The 24,616-nt window shown below is 42.7% G+C and overlaps 1 protein-coding gene across 1 annotated transcript in view; it reads left to right on the forward strand.

Moving 5' to 3' along the window:
- The window catches only part of LOC311225999 (germ cell nuclear acidic protein-like), a gene marked incomplete at both ends in the record, with an annotated part of 52,416 nt that extends 35,458 nt beyond the window's left edge, over positions 1-16,958 (forward strand). The window contains 3 exons of the mRNA XM_084311381.1: positions 1,584-1,801; positions 13,326-13,559; positions 16,924-16,958. Coding sequence (XP_084167507.1) covers positions 1,584-1,801; positions 13,326-13,559; positions 16,924-16,958 — 487 coding nt within the window. The remainder of the gene's footprint in view (positions 1-1,583; positions 1,802-13,325; positions 13,560-16,923) is intronic.
- Between the last annotated feature and the right edge of the window lie 7,658 nt (positions 16,959-24,616).

Here is a 24,616-nt window from a genome sequence, read left to right on the forward strand (position 1 = left end):
GTACCACGGGTATTGCACTACCACCCCTGCAGGTCCTATACAACAAGAGGTGCAAATCCAGAGTCTGCAGAATAATGAAAGACCCACACCACCCCAACAACAGCCTGTTCATGCTGCTGAGGTCAGGCAGACGCCTGCGAACACCAGCTACTAGGACAGAGAGACTTCGGCTCAGCTTCTTCCCCCAGGCCATCAGAGCCTTGAACACTGAACTCTCCACACACAGGCACACATGAGCACACACACGACACACACACTGTACACGCTCACACACTAGCAGCCACTTTAACATGAGCAAGCACACACTCATGCTGCACACGCCCACACTTATGGCCACTAAGGAAAGGTCACTTTAAAAATAGTATAGTATAACCGGAGATTGTATAAATTGGCATGTACAGAAAAGACCCAGTGCCTCATCCGTAGCTAACAGTGTATTGCACTACCAAAGGACCTAGCATGTCCTCCATGCTCTGTAAATAACTTATGTACATATACCGATATGCCCTACTATGTTACTTGTTACTTGTTTATTGCACAATGTTACTTGTTTATTGCACAATGTTCTATTGGATTCTATTATATGTTATTGCACATCGTTGCGGGCAAGACCACCCGCATTTCATTGTATACTTGTATGCCGTGACAAATAAAACTCTTGACTTGACGGTCAAACTCCTGAAGTTTGCGGACGACACCACCCTGGTGGGTCTCATATCCAGGGGGGACGAGTCCGCCTACAGGAGGGAGATCGAGAGGCTGCTGAGCTGGTGCAGCTGCAACAATCTGGACCTCAACGCCCAGAAAACAGTGGAGATGGTAGTGGACTTCAGGCGGAAGGCAGCCCGGTGGCCTCTGTGGAGTCCTGCCGCTTCCTCGGCATGACACTCTCCCGGGACCTGAAATGGGAGCTGAACACCATCGCTCTCAATAAAAAGGCCCGGAAGAGGATGTTCTTCCTACGTCAGCTGAGGAAGTTTAGGCTGCAGAGGACTATGATGGTCCAGTTCTACACTGCCATCATCCAGTCCATCCTCACCCTCTCCATCATCACCTGGTTCCCTGCAGCCACGGTCCAGATGATGGTTTAGAACGGGGATCAGAGGAAAAAGATCAAAGGATCTAAAAACGTATTATTACGTGTTTGACGCTCAAGCGTTGGCGGTGAAACACGTAATATATTACGTGTTTGGCGCCCAATGAGCTTAAGCAAATTTTAGTTTTTGGGGAACATTTCCAAAATTCCAGCGCTCAACTCCCTGTGGAAATTGTTTGCAACCCTGCTCTGAACTGTCACTGGAAAAATCAGCTACTTGAATTGTTTAGAATTAACACATTGGCTCAAGGGATGCATGGCCACCGATCATGCCAATATGCGATTGTGATCTGTGATCGATTGTGATCTGTGATCGATTGTCTGCCGATTTTATCTCAGTCATTGCATCCCTGAATAAGATTAAATTAAATTAAGATTAGATTAATAGTATACCTCTCATTTACAGACTTCCATGTCCATTCCCACGGAGCATGTTCTTAATGCTCTCCTGTACCATGCCCCCCCCCCCCCCTCTCTCTCCACACAGGATCGGGCGTCATTCCAAGTCACTGGACACCCAGCGGTTCATGTGCGCCTTCTGCACGGGACAACTGGTCCTGCTCACCCCCTCTCGGGCTCTCGCGCCCTTCGCTAACTTTGTCAAAGAGAACTATGGCAGCGTGCGCAAGGAGCTGGTGGGGCAGAGCCACGCGGAGGTGATGCGTAAACTTAGTGCAGACTTTGCCTACAAGAAAAAACTCAAAGGTGAGATACATGCTGCACCCCACACACTGTACATTTGTCTCGATGTTGACTCATTCGGCACCGGGGATTAGTCGGGCCTTGTCGGGGCCCTGTGGTCGCATTGCCACACGTTGAAATATAGGACTGAGTCACCTTGTTTGTAGAGCTATAACTTAACTATATTCTATATTGGATACTTGGATAGTAATGAAATGGCAAATTATCGTCCAATATCCAACCTACCATTCAATAGTAAAGTACTTGAAAAGATAGTTTCAGTTCAAATAAATTCCTTTCTTGAAGAAAACAACATCTTAGAAGAATTTCAGTCAGGATTCAGAAAATATCATAGCACTGAAACTGCCCTCACCAAAATAATCAGTGACCTCAGACTAAACTCTGACGAGAATAAGATCTCCATCCTTATCCTGTTAGATCTCAGTGCAGCATTTGATACAATCGATCACGATATTCTAATCGATCGTCTTGAAAACCATGTCGGTTTCTCAGACCATGTGCTAGGCTGGTTTATACAACGGCATGCAAATTTCTCGATTCTGATTGGCCATTTACACGTCTTTATTGGCAACAATCCACGGTCCTGGGCTCAGGACCCGCCCACAACCGAATCACATATCACTCCCCGGCTCACTCCGGGAGAAAACAAGATCGCGGACAACAAATGGATATGTTGATAGCACCATAACGACTAAATATGAAGCGATTCTGTCAAGGGAAATGTGTTAGTCCTTTAAACAATGTTGGATGATGTAATTGATGGGTCTTGAGTCAATCTAGAACAAAAGAAAAATCGCGGATTGATTGATTGATTAATTGATTGATTTAAATTTCTACTTCCTTCCCACTGACTGCAGCGTTCACTCTCACACTGTCCGACGCTGGCGTACCCACAAACACACACACACACATACACACACACACACACACACACACATACACACACACACACACACACACACACACACACACACACACACACATACACACACTGTGACACACACACACACACACACACGCACACACACACACACACACACACACACTCCTGTCTGCAACAGCGGGGGAGTCAGACTGAGAGAGAAGCAGCGCTGTTTTAAGTGAGCATGGTCTATTGAATTGATTGATTGGTTGATTGCTAATTTTATTACTGTACCCCTGGTTTCCAACTGGTTAAGTTTAGGCTAAAAGAAATAAATAAAAAAATAGGGCGAAGAAAACGTTTTTTTCCTATAGGGCAAAGAAAACGTTTTAATTTGTTTTACCTACTTTATATAGAAGCATCTAAGAATGAAGTTCTATGGAAAGTAGGTCTGCATTCCCTTAACAATTGTGTGTATTGAGCCGTACTGTATTGTACCCATTCTGCATCTGGTAATAAAATTTTCAATCAATCATTCCAATAATACACAGTTGGATGTGTTAGTTGGTTGGATGCACTTCAAGCTGCTTCCACATGAGGCAACTTCTCTCAATCATTCCAATAATACACAGTTGGATGTGTTAGTTTGGTTGGATGCACTTCAAGCTGCTTCCACATGGAGGCAACTTGTCTTTTTTGTAGTTGTGGGAACTACTTTTTCTGGCGGATGGTTTTTTCAATAAATCTTCGATTAATGTGTGTTTATTGTATAGAAATAAGGTTGGATGAATCTGGCAGTAGTATAAAATCTTTACACCACTTGTAGTCGTGATTTGTGACCAATAAACCATGCCTAGGGGGGTCTAACGACCCTCGGCTGCGCCTCGGGCCTAACGACCACCCCTAGGCATGGTTTATTGGTCACAAACCACTCCTGCGCGTGATGTAATGCTTAATTAAAACATACATCAGAGGGAGGAAATTCTATGTTAAACTAGGAGATCACATGTCTGATATATACGACAACAACTATGGAGTTGCACAAGGGAGTTGCTTAGGTCCTTTACTCTTCTCCCTTTACATGTTACCGCTGGGTGATATCATCAGAGAACATAATGTAGATTTCCATAGCTATGCGGATGATACACAACTGTACATATCTGCTGAACCAAATGATACAGCGATTAGCTCCATTACAGACTGCTTACTGGCAATAAATAAATGGATGAGTAAGAACTTCCTGAAACTAAACGAGAACAAAACTGAAATTCTAATTATCGGCTCCAAAACTAAAAAAGAAACATTAATAAAGAACCTGGGGGGACTAACCCCTTGGATCAAATCTGAGGTCACTAGTCTTGGGGTTGTCATAGATTCAGAACTGAACTTCAATTCTCATATTAGCAAAGTGACGAAAACATCGTTCTTCCATCTCAGAAATATAGCAAAAGTACGACCATTTATTAATCAGAACGATGCTGAGAAGCTAATTCATGCATTCATATCTAGCCGGTTAGACTACTGTAATGCACTTTTCACAGGTCTCCCTAAGAAAACCACAGAGAGGCTTTAGCTAATCCAAAACTCTGCAGCCCGACTGCTAACTAGAACCAAAAGGAGAGAGCACATTAGTTCAGTCTTAGCCGCTTTACACTGGCTTCCTGTAACATTTAGTATTGACTTTAAGGTCCTTCTCCCATCGAGAGGTTTTGTTTCAGAATTTTATCATCAATTACTAACGTCCTCGTATGAAACCCTCCAACTTGACTCTGTCTGGAGGAGGGATATACCAGACCTGGAAAATGACTTTGATTGGCAAGGAGCCTGGGCAAATGTCCGACTTACATCAAGGAACCCGGATCATCAACAAATCAATCTTAACTATATTCACAGGACATACTTGACTCCTATAAGACTGTGCCGAATGGGGCTCAAACAAGATTCCAAATGCACCCAATGTACAAATGGGGACGAAGGGACATTTATGCACATGTATTGGGACTGCTCACCAGTTAAGGCATTCTGGAAAGATGTGACCCAACAAATATCAAAACTCGTATCTTGGAATATACCTGTACACCCCTCGGTATTGCTGTTGAATGATGTTTTTGAGTTTGCAGTGAATCCACAGCTAAAGAGATTGGTTTTATCGGGTATCACAGTAGCCAAAAAGCTGATCGCATCACGCTGGTTTCAACCGGAAAAAATGTGCCGTAAAGTTTGGTTTCTTACATATCTCGATGTAATTTACCATGAAATATCTACAGCAAGAATTCTGGGTCTCAATGAATCCAAAATGTCAATGTGGTTAGAAGTGGTGGAGAGAATAAAAGCTAGCTTATAATGGTAGTGTCTGGTTAGGTGCGAGGGATAGTGGAGGTACTTCTCAAGGTGGGGTCCGGGAGGGGGGGTTTCGAGCTGAGCATACGTATGTAGGGTTTTTTTTTAGATAACAGGTATTATGGGTATATCTTATATAAAACAACTAACCAAAATGTGATCTCATTGGATGTGCCCTGACAATTAATGCTTGTATATCTTATCGTGTGTTGTCATGTTTGTTTATATGTTTGTTTTAAAAAAGAATAAAAAAATAAAATACAAAAAAAAAGGTCCTTCTCCTTACATACAAAACTCTAAATGGACAGGGACCTAGCTACATCGCCAACACTCTAATAAATTACACACCAGCAAGAACACTGCGATCATCAGCTGCTGGACTACTAGAGGCTCCCAGAAGCAGTCAAAAGAGGATCGGTAATGCAGCCTTTATCAACTATGCCCCAAAACTATGGAACAAACTGCCCCAAAACATCAGGGAAGCCAACTCGCTAGACATCTTTAAAAGACAGCTTAAAACCTATCTCTTTGCTCAGGCATTTCACTGATAGATATCTGCTACCACCTAGTGGCAAGAGGAAACATCAGGGATATCCTGACACAACTTGTATTTATTCGTACCCTGCCTACTCTTTTACACTGCCTATCAAATTCATGTGTCGGTTATTGCACTTTTTACTTCTTACTGATGACTATTTTTAAACTGAATCATTTTAAACTATTCTTATTATTTGCTATGCTCGCTCATGCCTGTATTTTTTATGTCCGTCGGTTATTGCACTTTTTAATTACTGAATAGAGAGCCTATTAGGATGCTAGATCCTAATGTGAAACACTATGCTTATGGCAGATCAATCAGCATGGATTGTCTGTAAACTTTAATACATGGCAGTTTGGTTTGTTAGAACAGACTGTAATCTTATGCTTATGGCAGATCAATCAGCATGGATTGTCTGTAAACTTTAATACATGGCAGTTTGGTTTGTTAGAACAGACTGTAATCTTCACTTGCTTATGGCAGATCAATCAGCATGGATTGTCTGTAAACTTTTCACTTGCTTATGGCAGATCAATCAGCATGGATTGTCTGTAAACTTTCACTTGCTTATGGCAGATCAATCAGCATGGATTGTCTGTAAACTTTATGCATTGTTGTCACTTGCCATATCTTGCTATGCTCGCTCATGCCTGTATTTTTTATGTCCGTTCTATTTTATAATTTTTATTTTATTTTATTTTATTTTTATTTTACTATTTTTAAACTGAATCATTTTAAACTATTTTTACTATTTGTGTTACTGAAAACTGTAAGCGGAGAGCCTATTGGGATGCTAGATCCTAATATGAAACACTGTGATTCTACCTGTCTATCTTTTTATGCTAGCTTATGCCTGTATTTTTTACTGTTGTGAAGCACTTTGAACTGCAACCTCTGTATGAAAAGTGCTATACAAATAAAGTTATTATTATTATTATTATTATTATTATATTATAGCTATGGATACAATACTATGGCCCATTTGACATCACCTATCTATCGTTCAAAATGTGAGAAAGAATACATTTTTCCATCCATACGTTCCCGTGTTATATACCGTAGTGAATATAAGTATGGTTTTAGAGCGGCCTGGGGTAATTCATGAAATCCTGAGTTAAAGCCCTATACGTCGATTTCACTATAGACGTTGCCATGTCTTGCCTGTATACGCTATTATCCCGAAATCAAATCTACATCATAGCTATTATGTTCCATCATGAATGCATGAAAGGGGGGGGGGGGGGATTATTCCAAAAATAATATTCCAATTGGTCGCCATCTGGTATATCCAATGTCCATTTCGTCGACGGCATAATTCACCACAACATATGGATCGGAGATATTTGATGCGCTTCGATGGAACCGGGAGAACCGCTCCCCTCGCCCAACAAGGAAAAGTGAAACCGGAGACCTGGGGCCGTCCCACAGAGAAAGATACAAGGGTAGAAAGGGTGCTCGATACCACCGTCTAGTGTGATGCGGCCGGTATTGCACTTTTACATTCTCATGAGGATTCCCCATGTTAACCCCGAGTCTGTGCGCCTGTAATGAATAGAAATATCGAATAAAAGAAATAACGATCAAATAACGAGTATACTCATTCTTGGCGTTCAACGATTGGCGGCCAATAACGAGTATACTCGTCGTTGGCGGGGAATGTGTTAAGTAACTTTGAGGCTGATTGGGAGGGATCTTCCATGAAAATGAATAAGTCATCCGCATATAGAGCAATTTTGTGTGATGTCTCATTGATTGCCAAATGTTAATCTTGTCATTAATGGACAGGCACTGTGAAAGTGTCACCTTGTGTATAAGGTGTGAATTTGTGACTAAACTTTGTAGATATTTTTGGCTTTGTGTGTGTTTCACATTTTAGTGTTTGTATTGATATTTGTCTTTCTTTTCCAAATGTTTTTTAATAAAGATTCAGTGCTTATTTGCATCACTGTGTGTACTATCTATATACACACACAAGCTATGTGTTTCAGAACATTCTCAAACAAGTATTTTTCACAGATCTTGAAAAAATCTTGTGGTTTGACAGTTTAAATGGATATAGCCTGACGGTGCAAGACAAGAAATGCAGAAATAACTTCTCGTAAAGGAGCACAGAAAAGCTTTTGCATCAACTCAGCTATTTTCCACCGCAAGAGACATTTAAGAAACGCGAGTTATATTTTTCACTTCAGCCATCCAGTCGTCTCTGCCCGAAGTCCTTAGTTACCATGGCAACCACCCACTGCGATTCCCAGCCACACACACACACACACATATTCCCAGCCCCACACACACACATATACACTGAGTATGTCAGCGTTGTGGTGTCTGTCCTTATCAGACATGCAGTCTGACCAAAGCCAGAGATCCTTGTCGGGTCCAAGAGTGCATGCAAAAATGCTGATGTCGTTTCCAATAACTAACAAACCACACTCGCTAACACCCACCACACTGACACTCACTCACACACACATTGTTAGAATCAGCTCGTTGATGCATTTTATGATGAATTGAAAATGGGGAACCCTGATGTAAACGAGACGAAAGTCTCTCTGGTCTGCATCCCCTTAACAATTGTATGTATTGTACTGTACTGTACCCATTCTGCAATCTGTTAATAAAGTTTTCAATCAATCAAAACCTTTTTTATTTATCTAAAGTGCATTGGTTGCCATTTGTTTTATAGTGCTGCTCTATGGAAAATGCATTAAATAGGATTTTGCTGGTGAACTTGGTCTTGGCTTTAACTCACCATGCTACAGTACCTGCTGTATGAGGGAGAGAGAAAATGGGTAGATAAAACAGTTCTGTTGAGCTGCATGCATGATGCACTGGTCTCTACCTGGACCCAACTTCATTCAACACCAGTCTCTACCTGGACCCAACTTCATTCAACACCAGTCTCTACCTGGACCCAACTTCATTCAACACCAGTCTCTACTAGGGATGGGTACCTTTCACATTTGAACCGATACCGGTACCTGTGAATCGATACCGGTACCCAACGGTACCTTTTTTCGGTACTTTAGTCTCAAGAAATTTAATTTACCTACCTCAGTCGTAAAAAAAAATCCAAACTTCAAATAACTACAATTTCGACAGTTTTCGGCTTGTCATTGCTCCGACTGCTTTGTTGTTGAATCAAGTCAAATCCTAGGTAAGCATATATTGTGCGTGTGAACGTTGACATGAAAAAAAAAAAAAAAAAAGTAAAAAAAAAATAATAATAAAAAATATACTCGGTAAAAATATACTCGGTAGTACCGACGTGTTTCGGTTCGGTGCCTCAAAAGTACCGAATTCTGTACCCATCCCTAGTCTCTACCTGGACCCAACTTCATTCAACACCAGTCTCTACCTGAACCCAACTTCATTCAACACCAGTCTACCTGAACCCAACTTCATTCAACACCAGTCTCTACCTGAACCCAACTTCATTCAACACCAGTCTCTACCTGAACCCAACTTCATTCAACACCAGTCTCTACCTGGACCCAACTTCATTCAACACCAGTCTCTACCTGAACCCAACTTCATTCAACACCAGTCTCTACCTGGACCCAACTTCATTCAACACCAGTCTCTACCTGAACCCAACTTCATTCAACACCAGTCTCTCTACCTGGACCCAACTTCATTCAACACCAGTCTCTCTCTACCTGGACCCAACTTCATTCAACACCAGTCTATCTACCTGGACCCAACTTCATTCAACACCAACACCAGTCTATCTACCTGGACCCAACTTCATTCAACACCAGTCTCTCTACCTGGACCCAACTTCATTCAATACCAGTCTCTACGAACCCAACTTCATTCAACACCAGTCTCTCTCTACCTGGACCCAACTTCATTCAACACCAGTCTCTCTACCTGGATCCAACTTCATTCAACACCAGTCTCTACCTGGACCCAACTTCATTCAACACTGCTGCCCCAGTATTATTGCAAACAATTATTTACTTTGTGAAGACTGCATTCATTGATGATTTAGGAATAATCATATTTTATGGGGTGTCCCAAGATCAGTCATTGGAGAAGGCAAATCATAGTAGTGCCCTTCATATTAAAGCAAGTGGTTTGCTAGGCTACACGTCCATATCAAGGCAACAATGGTATAGGCAGCTACAGAATAAAAGCAACTGCTCATCCCAATATTTGATTAGTCTTTTGTTTGTTGTGATACTGTGAGTGAGCAGTTATATCTGTTCACATTATAACTCACTCTGCAACTGTGAAAAGAAACCCACTTCCCACAATATATTGACCTGCTAAGCATTATGATGAAGAAAAAGAAAAACAAATGAAAGAAAAAGCAAACGGAATCCTTCACTCAGAACTGTGTGAGTTTATTATAGACCAGTAGCCTAAAACCAGTCACTGTTCCTCATTTGGCTGTTCCGTTATATGAGCTGCCTAAGGAAGAACGGGTTTTAATTGTTAATGTTTGACAGTTCAGGTCACTGTTATGATTACTATTTATTATTTCCCCTTATTTGTACCCTTTTATTGTTTTATCTTTCTTCAGTTCAATATCTGCTGATGATGGATGAATAATTTTCCAGATGATTAATAGTGTGTAACTGTGTATACATCTCTCTGTGAGACTGCTGGGATCAACATGATCAGAGGGGAATCTACAGTTGTCCTCAATGTAAAATTATCTTTATCCCATCGTCTTGATTGATTGATTGAAAATGTTATTAACAGATTGCAGAATGGGTACAATACAGTACGGCTCAATACACACAATTGTTAAGGGGATGCAGACCAGAGAAGGACTTTCGTATTGTTTACATCAGGGACCCCCATTTTCAATTCATCATAACATATGACATACAGATGGACAGTACTGCTACATCTATACATTTATGACATACCAGATCTACAAATACAGTACTGTTTTTGATACAAGAAGAGTAAAAAAAAAGAGAGTATATACATTTGACGAAGAAACTGTACATTGGAGGAGGTTGGGTAGGTGGGGTGGGGGGGGCCCAGTGAGCAAAAGACGTCTTTTCAACCAAGCGTTTTTGCATAGCTCTCGTATAACCGAGCCAAATCGTGTTTTTTTGTAGACGTATTTTAAACTATGTACTAAGTATATTATTTCAATGCATTCACATCTGAAAATATTATCAATATGGACAGAGGCATCCTGCAAACGCACCTACAAATATATGAGCACGATATTTTCGAAGATTTTATGTGACGTCTATCCATCGCTCGCATTTAGCCCAGGATAATCTTGTCTAAGCTTAGACGTATTTTAAACTATGCACTAAGTATATTATTTCAATGCATTCATATCTGAAAATATTATCAATATGCACAGAATCTCAGTGACCCAGATGTCCTGAGGGGCGTGAGTTTAGCGAGGTGAGTGTAATGGGGAAGCCCGTGAGTCTGCTGTGCAGATGGTTTGCCATTTGATCAGCAGGTGGCGCTGATAGTGCACTGCTGGGAAACCTGACTGATCACAATCCTGCATGATTAAATAATGATTAAATTCTTCTGACTGTGTGTGTGTGTGTGTGTGTGTGTGTGTGTGTGTGTGTGTGTGTGTGTTAGGGTGACCAGATACAAAAAGTCCAAAAGCAGGACAACAGTAAGATTTTGGTGGGACAAAGTGGGACAGATAGATAATGTAATTTTTTTTATTATAATAACTCGTCTTCACCGAATAGATAAAGGTTAAATCTAAATAAATACAAATTAAATACAGAATTATATCTCTCCACATTCATCTTGGCACTGGCAGCCGGCTTGTTACCACCTAACATCTGTTTTAAATATTCAAACTTTATCACTTGACAGGAATGTCTTGTGTTCGATATTTTTTTTTTGCTTCAAAAAGAGGGACATCCTCTCAATATGTGGGACGCGGTCTCAAATGGTGGGACAGTACAACCAAAAGGGGGACACCTGGTCACCCTAGTGTGTGTGTGTGTGTGTGTGTGTGTGTGTGTGTGTGTGTGTGTGTGTCTATCCATATCTCTCATTTAGCTCAGGAGAATCTTGTCTAAGCTTAGACGTCTACCAAACTTTCACTTTTCACCCCATTTTAGACATTGTTTAAACGTCTAAGCTTAGACGTTCAAAACACGTCTAAGCTTAGACGTCTACCAAACTTTCACTTTTCACCCCACTTTAGACTGATTTTAGACGTCTATGTCATGACGTTGAAACAACGTCTAAGCTTAGACGTTCAAAACACGTCTAAGCTTAGACGTTCAAAACACGTCTAGAATAGACGTCTACCAAACTTTCACTTTTCACCCCATTCTAGACTGATTTTAGACGTCTATGTCATGACGTTGAAACAACGTCTAAGCTTAGACGTTCAAAACACGTCTGGAATAGACGTCTACCAAACTTTCACTTTTCACCCCATTCTAGACTGATTTTAGACGTCTATGTCATGACGTTGAAACAACGTCTAAACATAGACGTTCAAAACACGTCTAAGCTTAGACGTTCAAAACACGTCTAGAATAGACGTCTACCAAACTTTCACTTTTCACCCCATTCTAGACTGATTTTAGACGTCTATGTCATGACGTTGAAACAACGTCTAAGCTTAGACGTTCAAAACACGTCTGGAATAGACGTCTACCAAACTTTCACTTTTCACCCCATTCTAGACTGATTTTAGACGTCTATGTCATGACGTTGAAACAACGTCTAAACATAGACGTTCAAAACACGTCTGGAATAGACGTCTACCAAACTTTCACTTTTCACCCCATTCTAGACTGATTTTAGACGTCTAAGCGTAGACGTTCAAAACACGTCTAAGCTTAGACGTTCAAAACACGTCTAAGCTTAGACGTCTACCAAACTTTCACTTTTCACCCCACTTTAGACTGATCTTAGACGTCTATGCAATTGTACATATCTAATTTAAATGATTAGAAGCATTATGGTAAACTTTATATTACCAGCTATACGTTAATATAATTAACCAAGTTCACATTGTGAGATGGAGAGTTCAGTGTTCTGATGGCCTGGGGGAAGAAGCTGAGCCGGAGTGTCTCTGTTCTCGTAGTGTGTGTGTGTACGGCGTTTGCCTGACCACAGCAGCTTGAACAGGCTGTTGTTGGGGTGGTGGAGGGTGTTTAATTATTCTGCAGGCTCTGGATTTGCACCTCCTGTTATATAAGACCTGCAGGGGTGGTAGTGCAATACCCATAGTACGCTCTGCTGAGCGCACCATTCTCTGGAGTGCCTTCCTGTCCTGTGCCGTGCTGTTTCCAAACCAGGCAGTGATGTTTCCAGTCAGAATGCTCTCTACAGCCCCGGAATAGAAGGAGTGGAGTATCTTCCCCGATACTCTGAACTTCCTTAACTGTCTCAGGTGATAGAGGCGCTGTTTAGCCTTTTTCACCACAGAATATATGTGTGTTAACCATGTCAGGTCCTCTGTGATGTGGACTCCCAGGTACTTGAAACTGCTCACCCTGCTCACCCTCTTCTTGGACCTAGTAAGGTTTCGTCAATATTCCAATGTACAGTTACCCCCCACCCCCCCCCCCCCCCCGCCTATCCCACCCCCCGCCCCACCCAACCACCTCCAATGTACAGTCCGCCTCCCCCACCCCACCTCCTATACAATGTACAGTCTCTTCGTCAAATGTATATACTCTCTTATTTTTTTAAACTCTTTTTGTATCACAAACAGTGTATTTGTAAATCTGGTATGTCATAAATCCCCAATCCCATTCAATCTAGTTAGCTGCAGCTCAAATGTATCCCCTTGCCCCACTTATATCTCATATCACACTCTCCAGTCCAACCACGACCCACCAATGATACATTTACCGGACATCAGAAACACTGCAGCGGTTATTGTGATGCAGACAGCCATGCAACCAAGCTGACGGGCGCACAAGCCACAATAACACATGTGATGTTTCTGATGAAAGCGTTTGATTTCACCGCCTATGACCTGGCTGAAGCCTTCATCGTGCTGATCTTCTGCCTGGGACTCTACTGCAAGATAAAGACTTGTTCTCCAAAACAAGGTGAGCTGCACGGCACGACAGTACACATCAAAATACCTGACAATGCTTTGGAACTTTGTGAATAACACTGTGAATAAAATGTAACATTATTTCACCTTTTGAGATTGTAGCAGGTGTTCAACTGAATGATGATCAGACAGACAGACAGGCAGGCAGGCAGGCAGGCAGACAGACAGACAGACAGACAGACAGACAGAACGACAGAACGACAGAACGACAGAACGACAGAACGACAGAACGACAGAACGACAGACAGACAGACAGACAGACAGACAGACAGACAGACAGACAGACAGACAGACAGACAGATAGATAGATAGATAGATAGATAGATAGATAGATAGATAGATCGATCGATCATCTCATGGCTCTACTTTCTACTCTGTTTGTCCATCTTTCAACAGATCCTACAGATACAAGCAATAAGGTGATCTGGAGTACTGAGAACATACAGTAGAGGCTGTTTGTGATGCTGTGGGGTGTTTGCTTGTTCACAATGTTCCTCTTGCAAATATGCTTGACATGTTTTTCTTATTTCCTTCCTTCTGAGATGGAGAATAGAGGCTGTACTTTGTGCTGATGTGCAGAACAGACTAAAGGTGTGAATATTAGGCGTGAAACTCTTGTTGTACATGTTTGTTGCAAAACATGATAGTCTCATTACAACACAAGATATCCATCATTTCAACATCTACACTTGATTCCTTGTAAGAAAGTAAGCTATAACCTTCCATAGAATACTAGGCTCTTATGATATTTTTGCTTTTTTTTTATATATATTAAAAAATATATGTATATATATATATATATTTTTTTTAAGGTTGGAATAATCTGTGCTTTTTAAATATTGATCGATGAATTTCAGGGACCCCTCCCCATTCCAAAGTGGATATATAATGCTTTTTAGAATGAAACCCTTATATGAACATTTTGACATGGTAGCCTGCCCCATTGTGATTCCATTGTGAGATTCATGTGTTTCACTGTACTTGTTACTTACATTATAAAAATTGTGATTTTGTAATACAACTTTTTTCCCTCCATATTTTTGGCCATTGATTCAGACTTATTGTATGCTCCTGAATTACCTTCAGTATTTAAGAATGAGGTCACCCCCTTCTGGCTTAAAGAGTGTATTTCTACTTCCCCAGCTAAACGCTGCTTCTCTTATTCATAGTAGTATTATCATGATGTGTTTTTGTCATACAATATAATGGTGCAATGCCACAGCTCATTGGCCAGTGGCCACAGTTGTCATGTAATGATAATCACCTGTCATTTGTGACCAAGATGATGGGACATCTGAAGTGCCATCTAAAGCACTGCATCCTCACCCTGCTCCACGAGTGCTGCTCTGTAGTGACCATGAGCTCTGATGTGTCTCAAGAAATGCATGTGTTTTGTGTTTCTAAGAGGAATATGCTGAAAGATCAATTCCAATTGCTAGTGACAATAAAGTAACCTTCAACAAACCGCGCTATTGATTCAACTACTGACATGTTTGGGTTCTGTGTAATTTACATTTTGTCATTTAGCTGACACTTTTATCCAAAGCGACTTACAAGTTTTGTTCAACAAGTCAGCAGGAAGGGTACAACTCTATCAGCTGAGTAACAATGTTCATCAGTGTTGAGTGCTACAGTGTAGGTTAGTATTAGGACAAGTGCATGACAGTAAGGTTAGTTAGGGTTATATATATATATATATATATATATATATATATATATAAAATTATTATTTATTTATTCAGATATTGATTGAGGAGGTGTCTTTAGTCGACGGTGGAAGATTGGACGTGTTTCGGCTGACCTAACTGTGGTGGGAAGTTCGTTCCACCATTGTGGGGCAAGGACTGAGAAAAGGCAGGTTCTCCTTGATGACCCTCCCGGAGCTCGGATAGGAGTAGGTCTGAGGCGGCCAGAAGATGCAGAGCGTAGGGATCTTGAGGGTGTGTAGTTAGAGACCATTGACCGGAGGTAGGCGGGAGCCGTTCCCTTCGCCGCACGATATGCCAGGTCGAGGGCCTTGAAGCGGATTCGTGTGGCAATGGGGAGCCAGTGCATGAGGTCCCTGAGAATCAATCACCTGCGCTGTGATTGATTGAATGAAAATTGTATTAACAGATTGCAGAATGGTACTACAAGAATTAAGAATTTCCCCAAATGTTGGCGTGTTAGATAGAAACTCCATTTGCTGTTGAAGTGATGGCTTAAAGGTTAGAGAAGAGAGGGCTTGTAACCACTGGTCACTTGTCCCATCCCCCAGACCAGTTGGAAAATCTGGGTGGGAAAGTGAACGAATGTCTCAATACCAACCACTGATGTGCCCTCAAGCAAGGCACTTACATTTTTACATTTACATTTAGTAATTTAGCTGATGGTTTTATCCAAAGCGAGTTACAAGTTCTGTAACACGTCCGCAGGAAGGGTACAACTCTGGCAGCTAAGGGTCAGTAAGATTGTTTGTCCAACAGTACGAAGGTTAGTAGTTTTTTTACACCACTTAACCTCCTCAACTGCTCCAGTGGAGCTGCTCAGTGGCCAACAGTGACTGTGGTTGTAGTGGGCAGCTCCCATGTGTGAATGTGTGTGTACTGTGAGTATGTGCAAAGCAGGGTGTTGCTGAAAAAGACATTGGCTCAGTGATCAAACCCAGAATATATAAATAAATATGTAAATATATAAATATAAATATAGATGTATATATAAGTCCAGTGAACAGCAGACACTACTCACATTCTTTCTGTTACAATATTTTAAAAGCACAACTTCTCCACGACTTAGCAAAAAAAAATCACTATGAATTGAAAATGGGGGACCCTGATGTAAACAAGACAAACGTCTTTCTCTGGGCTGCATCCCCAGCCGTACTGTAGTGTACCCATTCTGCAATCTGTTAAATAAAGTTTTCATTAATTCAAATACTCGATGCTCTGGTGGTTCACACTCCGGAGAAGCAGGGGGCGGTAATGCACCTTTAAGTTCAATGCCAACCGCCCTTAAAAAAAACAAGAAGGATTTTCCGGTCTCTGTTTCTCCCATTGGTTACTGACCATTTCCGTGTTAAAGTTTGAATGTGCAAGGTACTAACAGGCTACTTGTCGTCGCTATTCACACAGTATTGTGTCCATTTCTCACACGTAAAGGATTATTACTGTTCATTTCTCAAGTAACATATTGGTTGTATTGCGGTCCATACTTGTAAGCCAACCTTAATCCAGATCTCCACTCAGTTAATTTCGCTAATGCTAAACTAGATAGCTGAATGAATGAATGAATTTGTAAAGGACAACAATAGGACATGTCCACGCATGTTGATGTCTGGCTGCTTGTGGCTTGACACGCAATTTGTCCTCACATTTCAGAGGGAGCAGAGCCCAGAGAGCACTATGGACGATGACACTCACAATTTGTTTAGAAGAGTTGCCGACAGAATGGGTTGGACAAAGAAGGGTGGATTGGACACAGCCGAGGAAAAGGTGTGTATTGAATTGAAAATGGGGGACCCTGATGTAAACAAGACGAAAGTCTTTCTCTGGTCTGCATCCTTGTACCCATTCTGCAATCTGTTAATAAAGTTTTCAATCAATCAATCAATGGCCAACCTCTAGGTTAAACCCTACTGATCAATTATGGGTAGTTTACATCATTGGTATCTAATTTCATTATTTATTTTTTTCCATTTGACACCGGAAATGCCACTCTGAAAGAGTTAAAAAGGTCCACGCACGAATAACATGCACGCGCGAATCAAAAAAGCTTATCAAACGCCGACGTCACAACAGGTGTGGCTTGCATATTAATGAGCCGAATCTAATGTTACTTTTCCACTAAAATAAAGTACTCAGTTTGTCTCCGTGTGGGGAGGCGGGGCTGCTGGTGACCACCGTAACACTTCCGGGATTCTGAAATCAGGGAGGAGATTGGGGAGGGGGGGGGGGGGGGTCAAATGAATGAATGTGGACGAGAGCCGTGATGTAAGTGGTTGCCGATACGGCTGTGGGGGTGCTAGAGACATGATCGAATAGACGTTTATGCGCCTCGCTCTCCTGAACACGGCGTGACCCATAACTAATCGATCAGAACTAAATCGGCAGAGAAAAAGCCCATTTTAAAGCACCTATTCCGTATGGACATGCGCAGAGTGCCCATGGAGTCTGGACGACGCGAGATGACGCTCGAATGAATGTGGACTGTTCCATCAGAGGGGGGAGCTTCGATGGTCATGTAAGTGGCTACAGACCGCTGCACTTAAATATAAACATTAGTCTACCTGTAGACTCAATGAGGTAATTGTAGATGTCGCCATAAGACGCGTTTGGCCATTTAGTGGGATCATTTTTTCATTATCCTGTTCGGCTGAAAGGACATTGGCCACCGAAGCTCCGCCCTCTGATGGAACAGTCCACATTCATTCGTGCGTCATCTCGCGTCGTCCAGACTCCATGGGCATTCTGCGCATGTCCATGCGGAATAGGTGCTTTAAAATGGGCTTTTTCTCTGCCGATTTAGTTCTGATCGATTAGTTATGGGTCACGCCGTGTTCAGGAGAGCGAGGCGCATAAACGTCTATTCGATCATGTCTCTAGCACCCCCACAGCCGTATCGGCAACCACTTTGTTGGCGCAGCAGCCATTTTCAGCAAAGGTCTAGACAGCCTTGGGCTACTACGGAGGAATAAAAGACGCCACACACTTCATTGCAGTTTCACACACCACTGACCAAATCTCCCAAGTGAGCCGGCAATGATCCCTTTATTGGAACCAGCTGCGTAATTGTCAAGCTGACAAGTATGACGTCAGCATAAGAGCATTAAAGAGATGCATCGTTCACGACTGTTCAACACCCCCACTTGATCTTATTCTGATAAAACCTTTGACATACATTTACATTTTCTTTTCTTTCATTTTTAACCTTCAACACCAAAAATAAAATACACAAACTTTTCAAGCATGACCTTTGTTGCAGGTTTGGTTAACATATCAGCTACCATTTCTGTTGTTGGACAGTATTCAATAATAATGTTTCCATCATTTACTGCAGATCGAACAAAATGATATTTAATGTCAACATGTTTACACCTTTGGCGACACACAGGATTCTTTGAAAGTGCAATTGCCCCTTGGTTATCCTCAAAGATTGTCACTGGTGCATAATCATTTTCACTATCCATTCCTTTTAATAACTGCACAAGATAAAAACTTTCCTGTGTAGCAGCTGCCAAAGCCATATATTCTGCTTCACATGTGGATAAAGCAACTGTAGGCTGTTTCTTAGATTTCCAGGAAATAACAGGTCCTGTCTGACATAGACTAAAACAGTACCCAGTTGTGCTCTGTCTGTCATTTTGATCTGCTGCCCAATCAGCATCACAATATGCAACACGTTTTAGTTTTGAATCACTTCTCTTGTAACACAACTCCTGGTCTACAGTTCCCTTCAAGTATCTCAACACATGTTTTGCTGTTACCATATGCTGTTCTTTTGGTTCGGATAAGTGTTGAGACAACTTACTAACACCTTGTAACACCTATTTCGAATGACAGCAGCAGTCATAACTGCATATGTCCACAACTCTTTTGGTAGGTCACTCTCAATTAGCATGCATCTCGCCATTTCAAACAATGTTCTCCAATTTCTCTCAGCTGTCCCATTTTGATGGGGTGAATAAGGAGCTGAGGTCTCATGTCTGATGGCATTTCTACTTAGCAATGACTGAAATTGACCAGAAGTATACTCTGTACCATTATCAGATCTCATGCATTTGATTTTTCCATAAGGTGAAACGTCAGCAATGTACTTCTCAGTAGCCTTGACTGTGTCACTCTTTGATTTAAAAAAATAAACAAAAACTGCTCCTGAATAGTCATCAGTAAATGCTAATGTGTATCTGAACCCATCTTTAGCTGTAGGATCTATAGGTCCAGACAAATCTGTGTGTACAAGCTGCAGTGGAGCCTTTGCTCTTTCATCTGGCTCTCTGCTCCTGCTCTGAGCAAATTTACCCTTTGTGCACACTTCACATGTCAAATTAGATGTATCAGTTTTGCCTTTAATTGTCATACCCTCTGTGACTTTTTGCAATTTTAACACATCTTCGTAGTTACAGTGACCTAGAATTTCGTGCCATGTTTTGATATCATAACACCCATGACATTCATCAACATTTTCATCATTAACTGTGTTTAGATAAAACAATCTATCATACACCTTAATATCAAATGTCGTACCGTTCTCATGAATGAGCTTGTTCTGTCCTTCCTTGAATACAACCGTGGCTCCGTTGGTCGTCGCTGCCTTGACCGAGAAAATGTCTTGGGGAAAGGATGGGACGTACAGCGCCCCCGTCAGCATCGTCTCCACCTCTCGACCCGTATTGTCTTTCAGCCAAACTTTGGCTGCACCTCTCTTCAGCGCTATGCCAGAGGCCCTCACTCCATCAGCCAACTCCAGGACATGTTTTCGTGGCTCGAAACTCTTGTCAAAGTCTTTGAACTTGCTCACGTCAGTCACTATGTGCGATGTAGCACCGGTGTCGACCATAAGCCCTCTTTGCTTCAGGCCATTGCCTGGGTCGCCGTCCACCTGTCGTTCGCGGGCCTTGAAGGCGAATGTGTGGTGGTGGTCGTGGTCCTCTTCATCCGCGGCCTGTTTTACGTTGTCTCGTCGTCCTCTCCGCCTGCAGTTTGCATCTCTGTGCGTGGAACTTCTGCAAAAACGGCACCACTGTCTCTGTTGTTCCCCGTGACCAGCAGCCTTGCACTCGCGGGCCATATGGCCCTTTTGGCCGCAAGCATAACAGGTCAGCAGCTTCACATCAAAGTCTTTGCCTCTTACTTTCATCACGCTGTCATCAACTGAGCTCCCACTGAACTTCTCAGTGCTCTCGTAGCTCCTCAGCTTGGTTTTGAACTCGGCGAAGGTGATCTTCTCATCACTTTGTGTAATGTGGATAGAAAACGGTTTAAACGACGCTGGCAGCCCCTTCAGAATCATCGCTATCAATAAACCGTCACTTAAAATCTCTTCTGCATTCCTCAGTGCTGTGATAGCAGTTTCAGCTCGTATAATATAGTCTGTAATGCTTTCATTAGCATATTTCTGGAGAGACGTAAGCTCTGTGTACAAGCTGATCACACGTGGTTTTCCTGTACTTGCGTAGTGATCCCTCAGAATCTTCAACGCCTTTCTCCCATCGTCCGCTGCATCTCTCATGACCAGAGACAAACTTGTGTCGTCCAACAATTGAATAAGTTCGGCGTAGACTTCTTCATTTTTGTCAGCATCTTCTGCGGCTCTTGTTGCGGCTGCGTCTGCGTCTTCTTCGTCCTCGTCACTGTTAGGCTTTTTCAATATGGTGCTTTTCAGCCCATGTAGACGCAGGTGGCCAAGAAACTTTGTTTCCCACAACTCATAGTTTTTCTCCTCTCCGTCAAAGCACAAACGATTCCATCGGCTTCCAAGATCCTTTCTGGGCCCATAACCTGTTGGCGCAGCAGCCATTTTCAGCAAAGGTCTAGACAGCCTTGGGCTACTACGGAGGAATAAAAGACGCCACACACTTCATTGCAGTTTCACACACCACTGACCGAATCTCCCAAGTGAGCCGGCAATGATCCCTTTATTGGAACCAGCTGCGTAATTGTCAAGCTGACAAGTATGACGTCAGCATAAGAGCATTAAAGAGATGCATCGTTCACGACTGTTCACGGCTCTCGTCCACATTCATTCATTTGACCCCCGCAATCTCCTCCCTGATTTCAATGTAACGCGGAAGTGTAGTGGTCTATGAGAGCTCCAGAAATGTCACGTGAAAAACTGCAGACCACTGATTGGTCAGAAGAGAGACGCGTCACTGTTTGGGGAGTCTGAACGAAAACAGAACGCCGCCATCTTTAATGTCTCGCGTAGGATGTCTTATGTATGTTTGCAGCAAGAAACAAGTGCAATAAAAAAGGATAGTCACTGTGTATTCTGCCTCATTTATTGATGAAACAAAACCGACATCAACACAATTTGCTACCGAGCGGAGAGTTTAGTCTGACAAAAAGATCGCTGATTAGTTACGCTTGTTGTTGGGGGTTAGGGACGTAACGTTAGTTAGCCTAATGCTAACGTTAGCAGATAGACACGAGAGGCTAGGTAACGTTAAAGCTTGTAGAATAGACACAATGAGGTTAGCATAATAGACACAACGAGAGTCTGGTTAATGTTGTTATTTGTATGCCCCCGTCCCCGCGGAGGAGCTTGTGGACTCGACAACAGCGGCGGCTGCAGGGCGCCGGAGCCCGCAGCGCTAGTTAGCTCATAGCTATCGTGTAACACTAGCCTTTGCGGGCTCGGGCGCCCTGCGGCTGCCGCCGCCGTCGCGTCCATGGGCCCCCCGGCAGGGCACCCGTGGGGACGGGTCGGGGTGTACAGAGAGGAGATAACCATTTTGGGTCGGCCGTTCATGCCGGCCAGCGAGCCGGATGTCGGGATATGTTGTTAGCACAATAGCTACCAAGCTAAGCTATGTTATCTACTAACGTTATAAACACAATATGTGTACAACGACACAATGATTTACATTATTACAAATATGGTAACGTGGTTGTGGCTTTTACAAATAGTGGTTAGCTTTAGAGATGGATGGATGGCTATTATGGAGCAATAGTGAGGTGAAACAGATACATTTCCATTCGGCTAGTAGTAGCAAGCATATATCTATGGTAGCAAGGCTCTCTGCCTGCCACTAGCTGTGTGACTCTCAGCGCCCCCTGGTGAGCCCCCTGTTGTCCTGCACCTGTTGTGACGACATTACACGCGCACGTTATGAATCATTGATTAAAATATGCACGTGCGTGGTGATTGTGTTGGGCAGACAAAATGTTTGATAAAAACGCTAAAACTGGGTAAATTTCAATACTTTTTTTCCCCCTTCTTCATGAAAGCCACTGTTGGCCTAGTCCACATTGTTTATTGAACAAAAATACAATGTGGAGGTTGACCTTTAAAGACTCAATCAGTGAACAAATTATGCAATTATGCCACATCAATGTGGAACGCCCTACCCAAAGCTGTAAAGGAATGTGAATCCCTACCCACATTGTTGTGAAGGGCCAGATTAAACCGAATATATATATTTATTTATATATATATATTTAATTGTATTTGTATATTCTCTAATATTCCCTGATATCCCTTGTATATTCCTTGTACAATATGCATTGAATATCCATTCTAGCCTACTGAACATCCCATAATAGTCTCCATTCTACTATTGGTCGAGACCTTGGTGCCAGGCTGCCATACCCCCCAGACCCAGTTCAAACGTACCGCTCAACATGTACGAACAAGTCCTAGTTCCGCGTAGGAATCTGGCTACCGCACCACTAATGGTACTATTTGTTCATAGTGCGTATATATACTGCGCTACTAAAGTAGGACTTCCCTTTTAGTCCAGTTTCTTACCCTCCAATAGAGTGACAGACGTAAAGCCTCCCCGCGACGCCACGTGTGGGAGTAAGGCCAAGTTCGGCCTACCATCGGTATTGAGACATCGTGTATATTAATATTTGAATAGTCATATTTGGCACTATATCGTCGAGTTGGACGTAGTCTATTAAGCTAATAATAGTCTATTCATATGTAGTGCTTCGTGCGGTGAGAATACTATCGTAGTCAGTACCCCCATCGTTTCGGGTAGAACTGGCTGCTTATCCAGGGTGGCCGACCCCATGTGAGGCTGCACCCGAGGAGCCCCAGAGCCGACGAGCGAGTGGACCTGCATACCGGATTATTCTACCGACGACAGCCCGCCTTCCCAGGCACGGATTATGCTTTGTATACAGTGATTATTCTATGGATAAAGACCAACACTGCCGTGTGTTGGAAACCCCCCCCCCGGAGAGGACGACAGGTGAGGAGACGCTCTACACGACGAGGTCGCTTCACGTCTCTCCATCGTGGACCGGAGGAAGCCGGCCCACAGAGAGTCCAACTGCTTTCATCTGTGGATCGAGGATCGCTGAGGCACCGAGCCGCACAACCGTGGGTTCTCCCAGGATACCCTCGGCCAGACGGATACAGCCAGACTCTACCCCCCCCCCCCTTCTCCAGTTGTCTTACAAGCGACCGGAATTCCCCCCTAGTGTATCCAGTTCTATAATCATTAAAGTATCATTGCTATTATTCCTTAAATATTCCAGGTTGTATATTTACCGCCTGCGCCACCAGAGATTGGACGTTCTCTATTGATATACCAACGAATACTCATTTGCCATAAAAGTGCATCCTATCTCAAATCATAAATGTAATTAAGTGATTGCTCTACATACCTTTTGCTATGTATTAATTATTATTAAACGCAGACTTTCGACTTGGTACATTTGTGTTGGATCGTTTCATCTAGTGTTTCATCTAGTGTTTACCATAATTATTTATGCCTAGTACTGGGTGGCCAGAGTCTAAAGTACAAGAGGTAGTGGTAGTAAGTATCATATCTAACAATACAGTCAGGGAATTGTACCCCTCAGTTACAATTGGTCCTTCGAGCCGGATGGTAATTAGTGTAATATTAATATAGTGTTATTAATATTGAAATGGCCTATGATGAACACTCCACGAAACGATCCTCCTAACCAACGCCCGCAGCGCGAACGACGGCTCCCTCAGTACTTAGAGGCTTACGCTGTCAGTCAACAACCTAGTCTTCTACTAACAGTAAACGCGGTAAAACTAGAAAGTAAAAGTATGTCTAACCCCAACGCCCAGACTACCCCGACCATAGAGGCCCCTACGGGTTCTAATGTAACTGACCAAGCTCACGGTGGGGACCAGTGGGAACCAGACATGACTTCACACCCCGCCAGTACTGAAGAAGTAGTCCCCGATGAGTCCCGGGAGGAATACAACGCTACCGAGAGAGAACTCGGCACGGAAGAAGACGGGGAGAGCACCGTGGAGATAGAGCTCCAAGGCTCCGCAAGGAGTACCCCGAGGGAAGGCTCCCCTATAGAACCGCCTTCTCCCAGCGAGGCAGAGAGGACCCTACAGCAGGCCTTCCTCATCAGCCTG

Source organism: Notolepis coatsorum (genome assembly GCF_963971535.1).
Source record: "Notolepis coatsorum genome assembly, chromosome: 3".
In the NCBI taxonomy this organism is placed as follows: Eukaryota; Metazoa; Chordata; class Actinopteri; order Aulopiformes; family Paralepididae; genus Notolepis; species Notolepis coatsorum.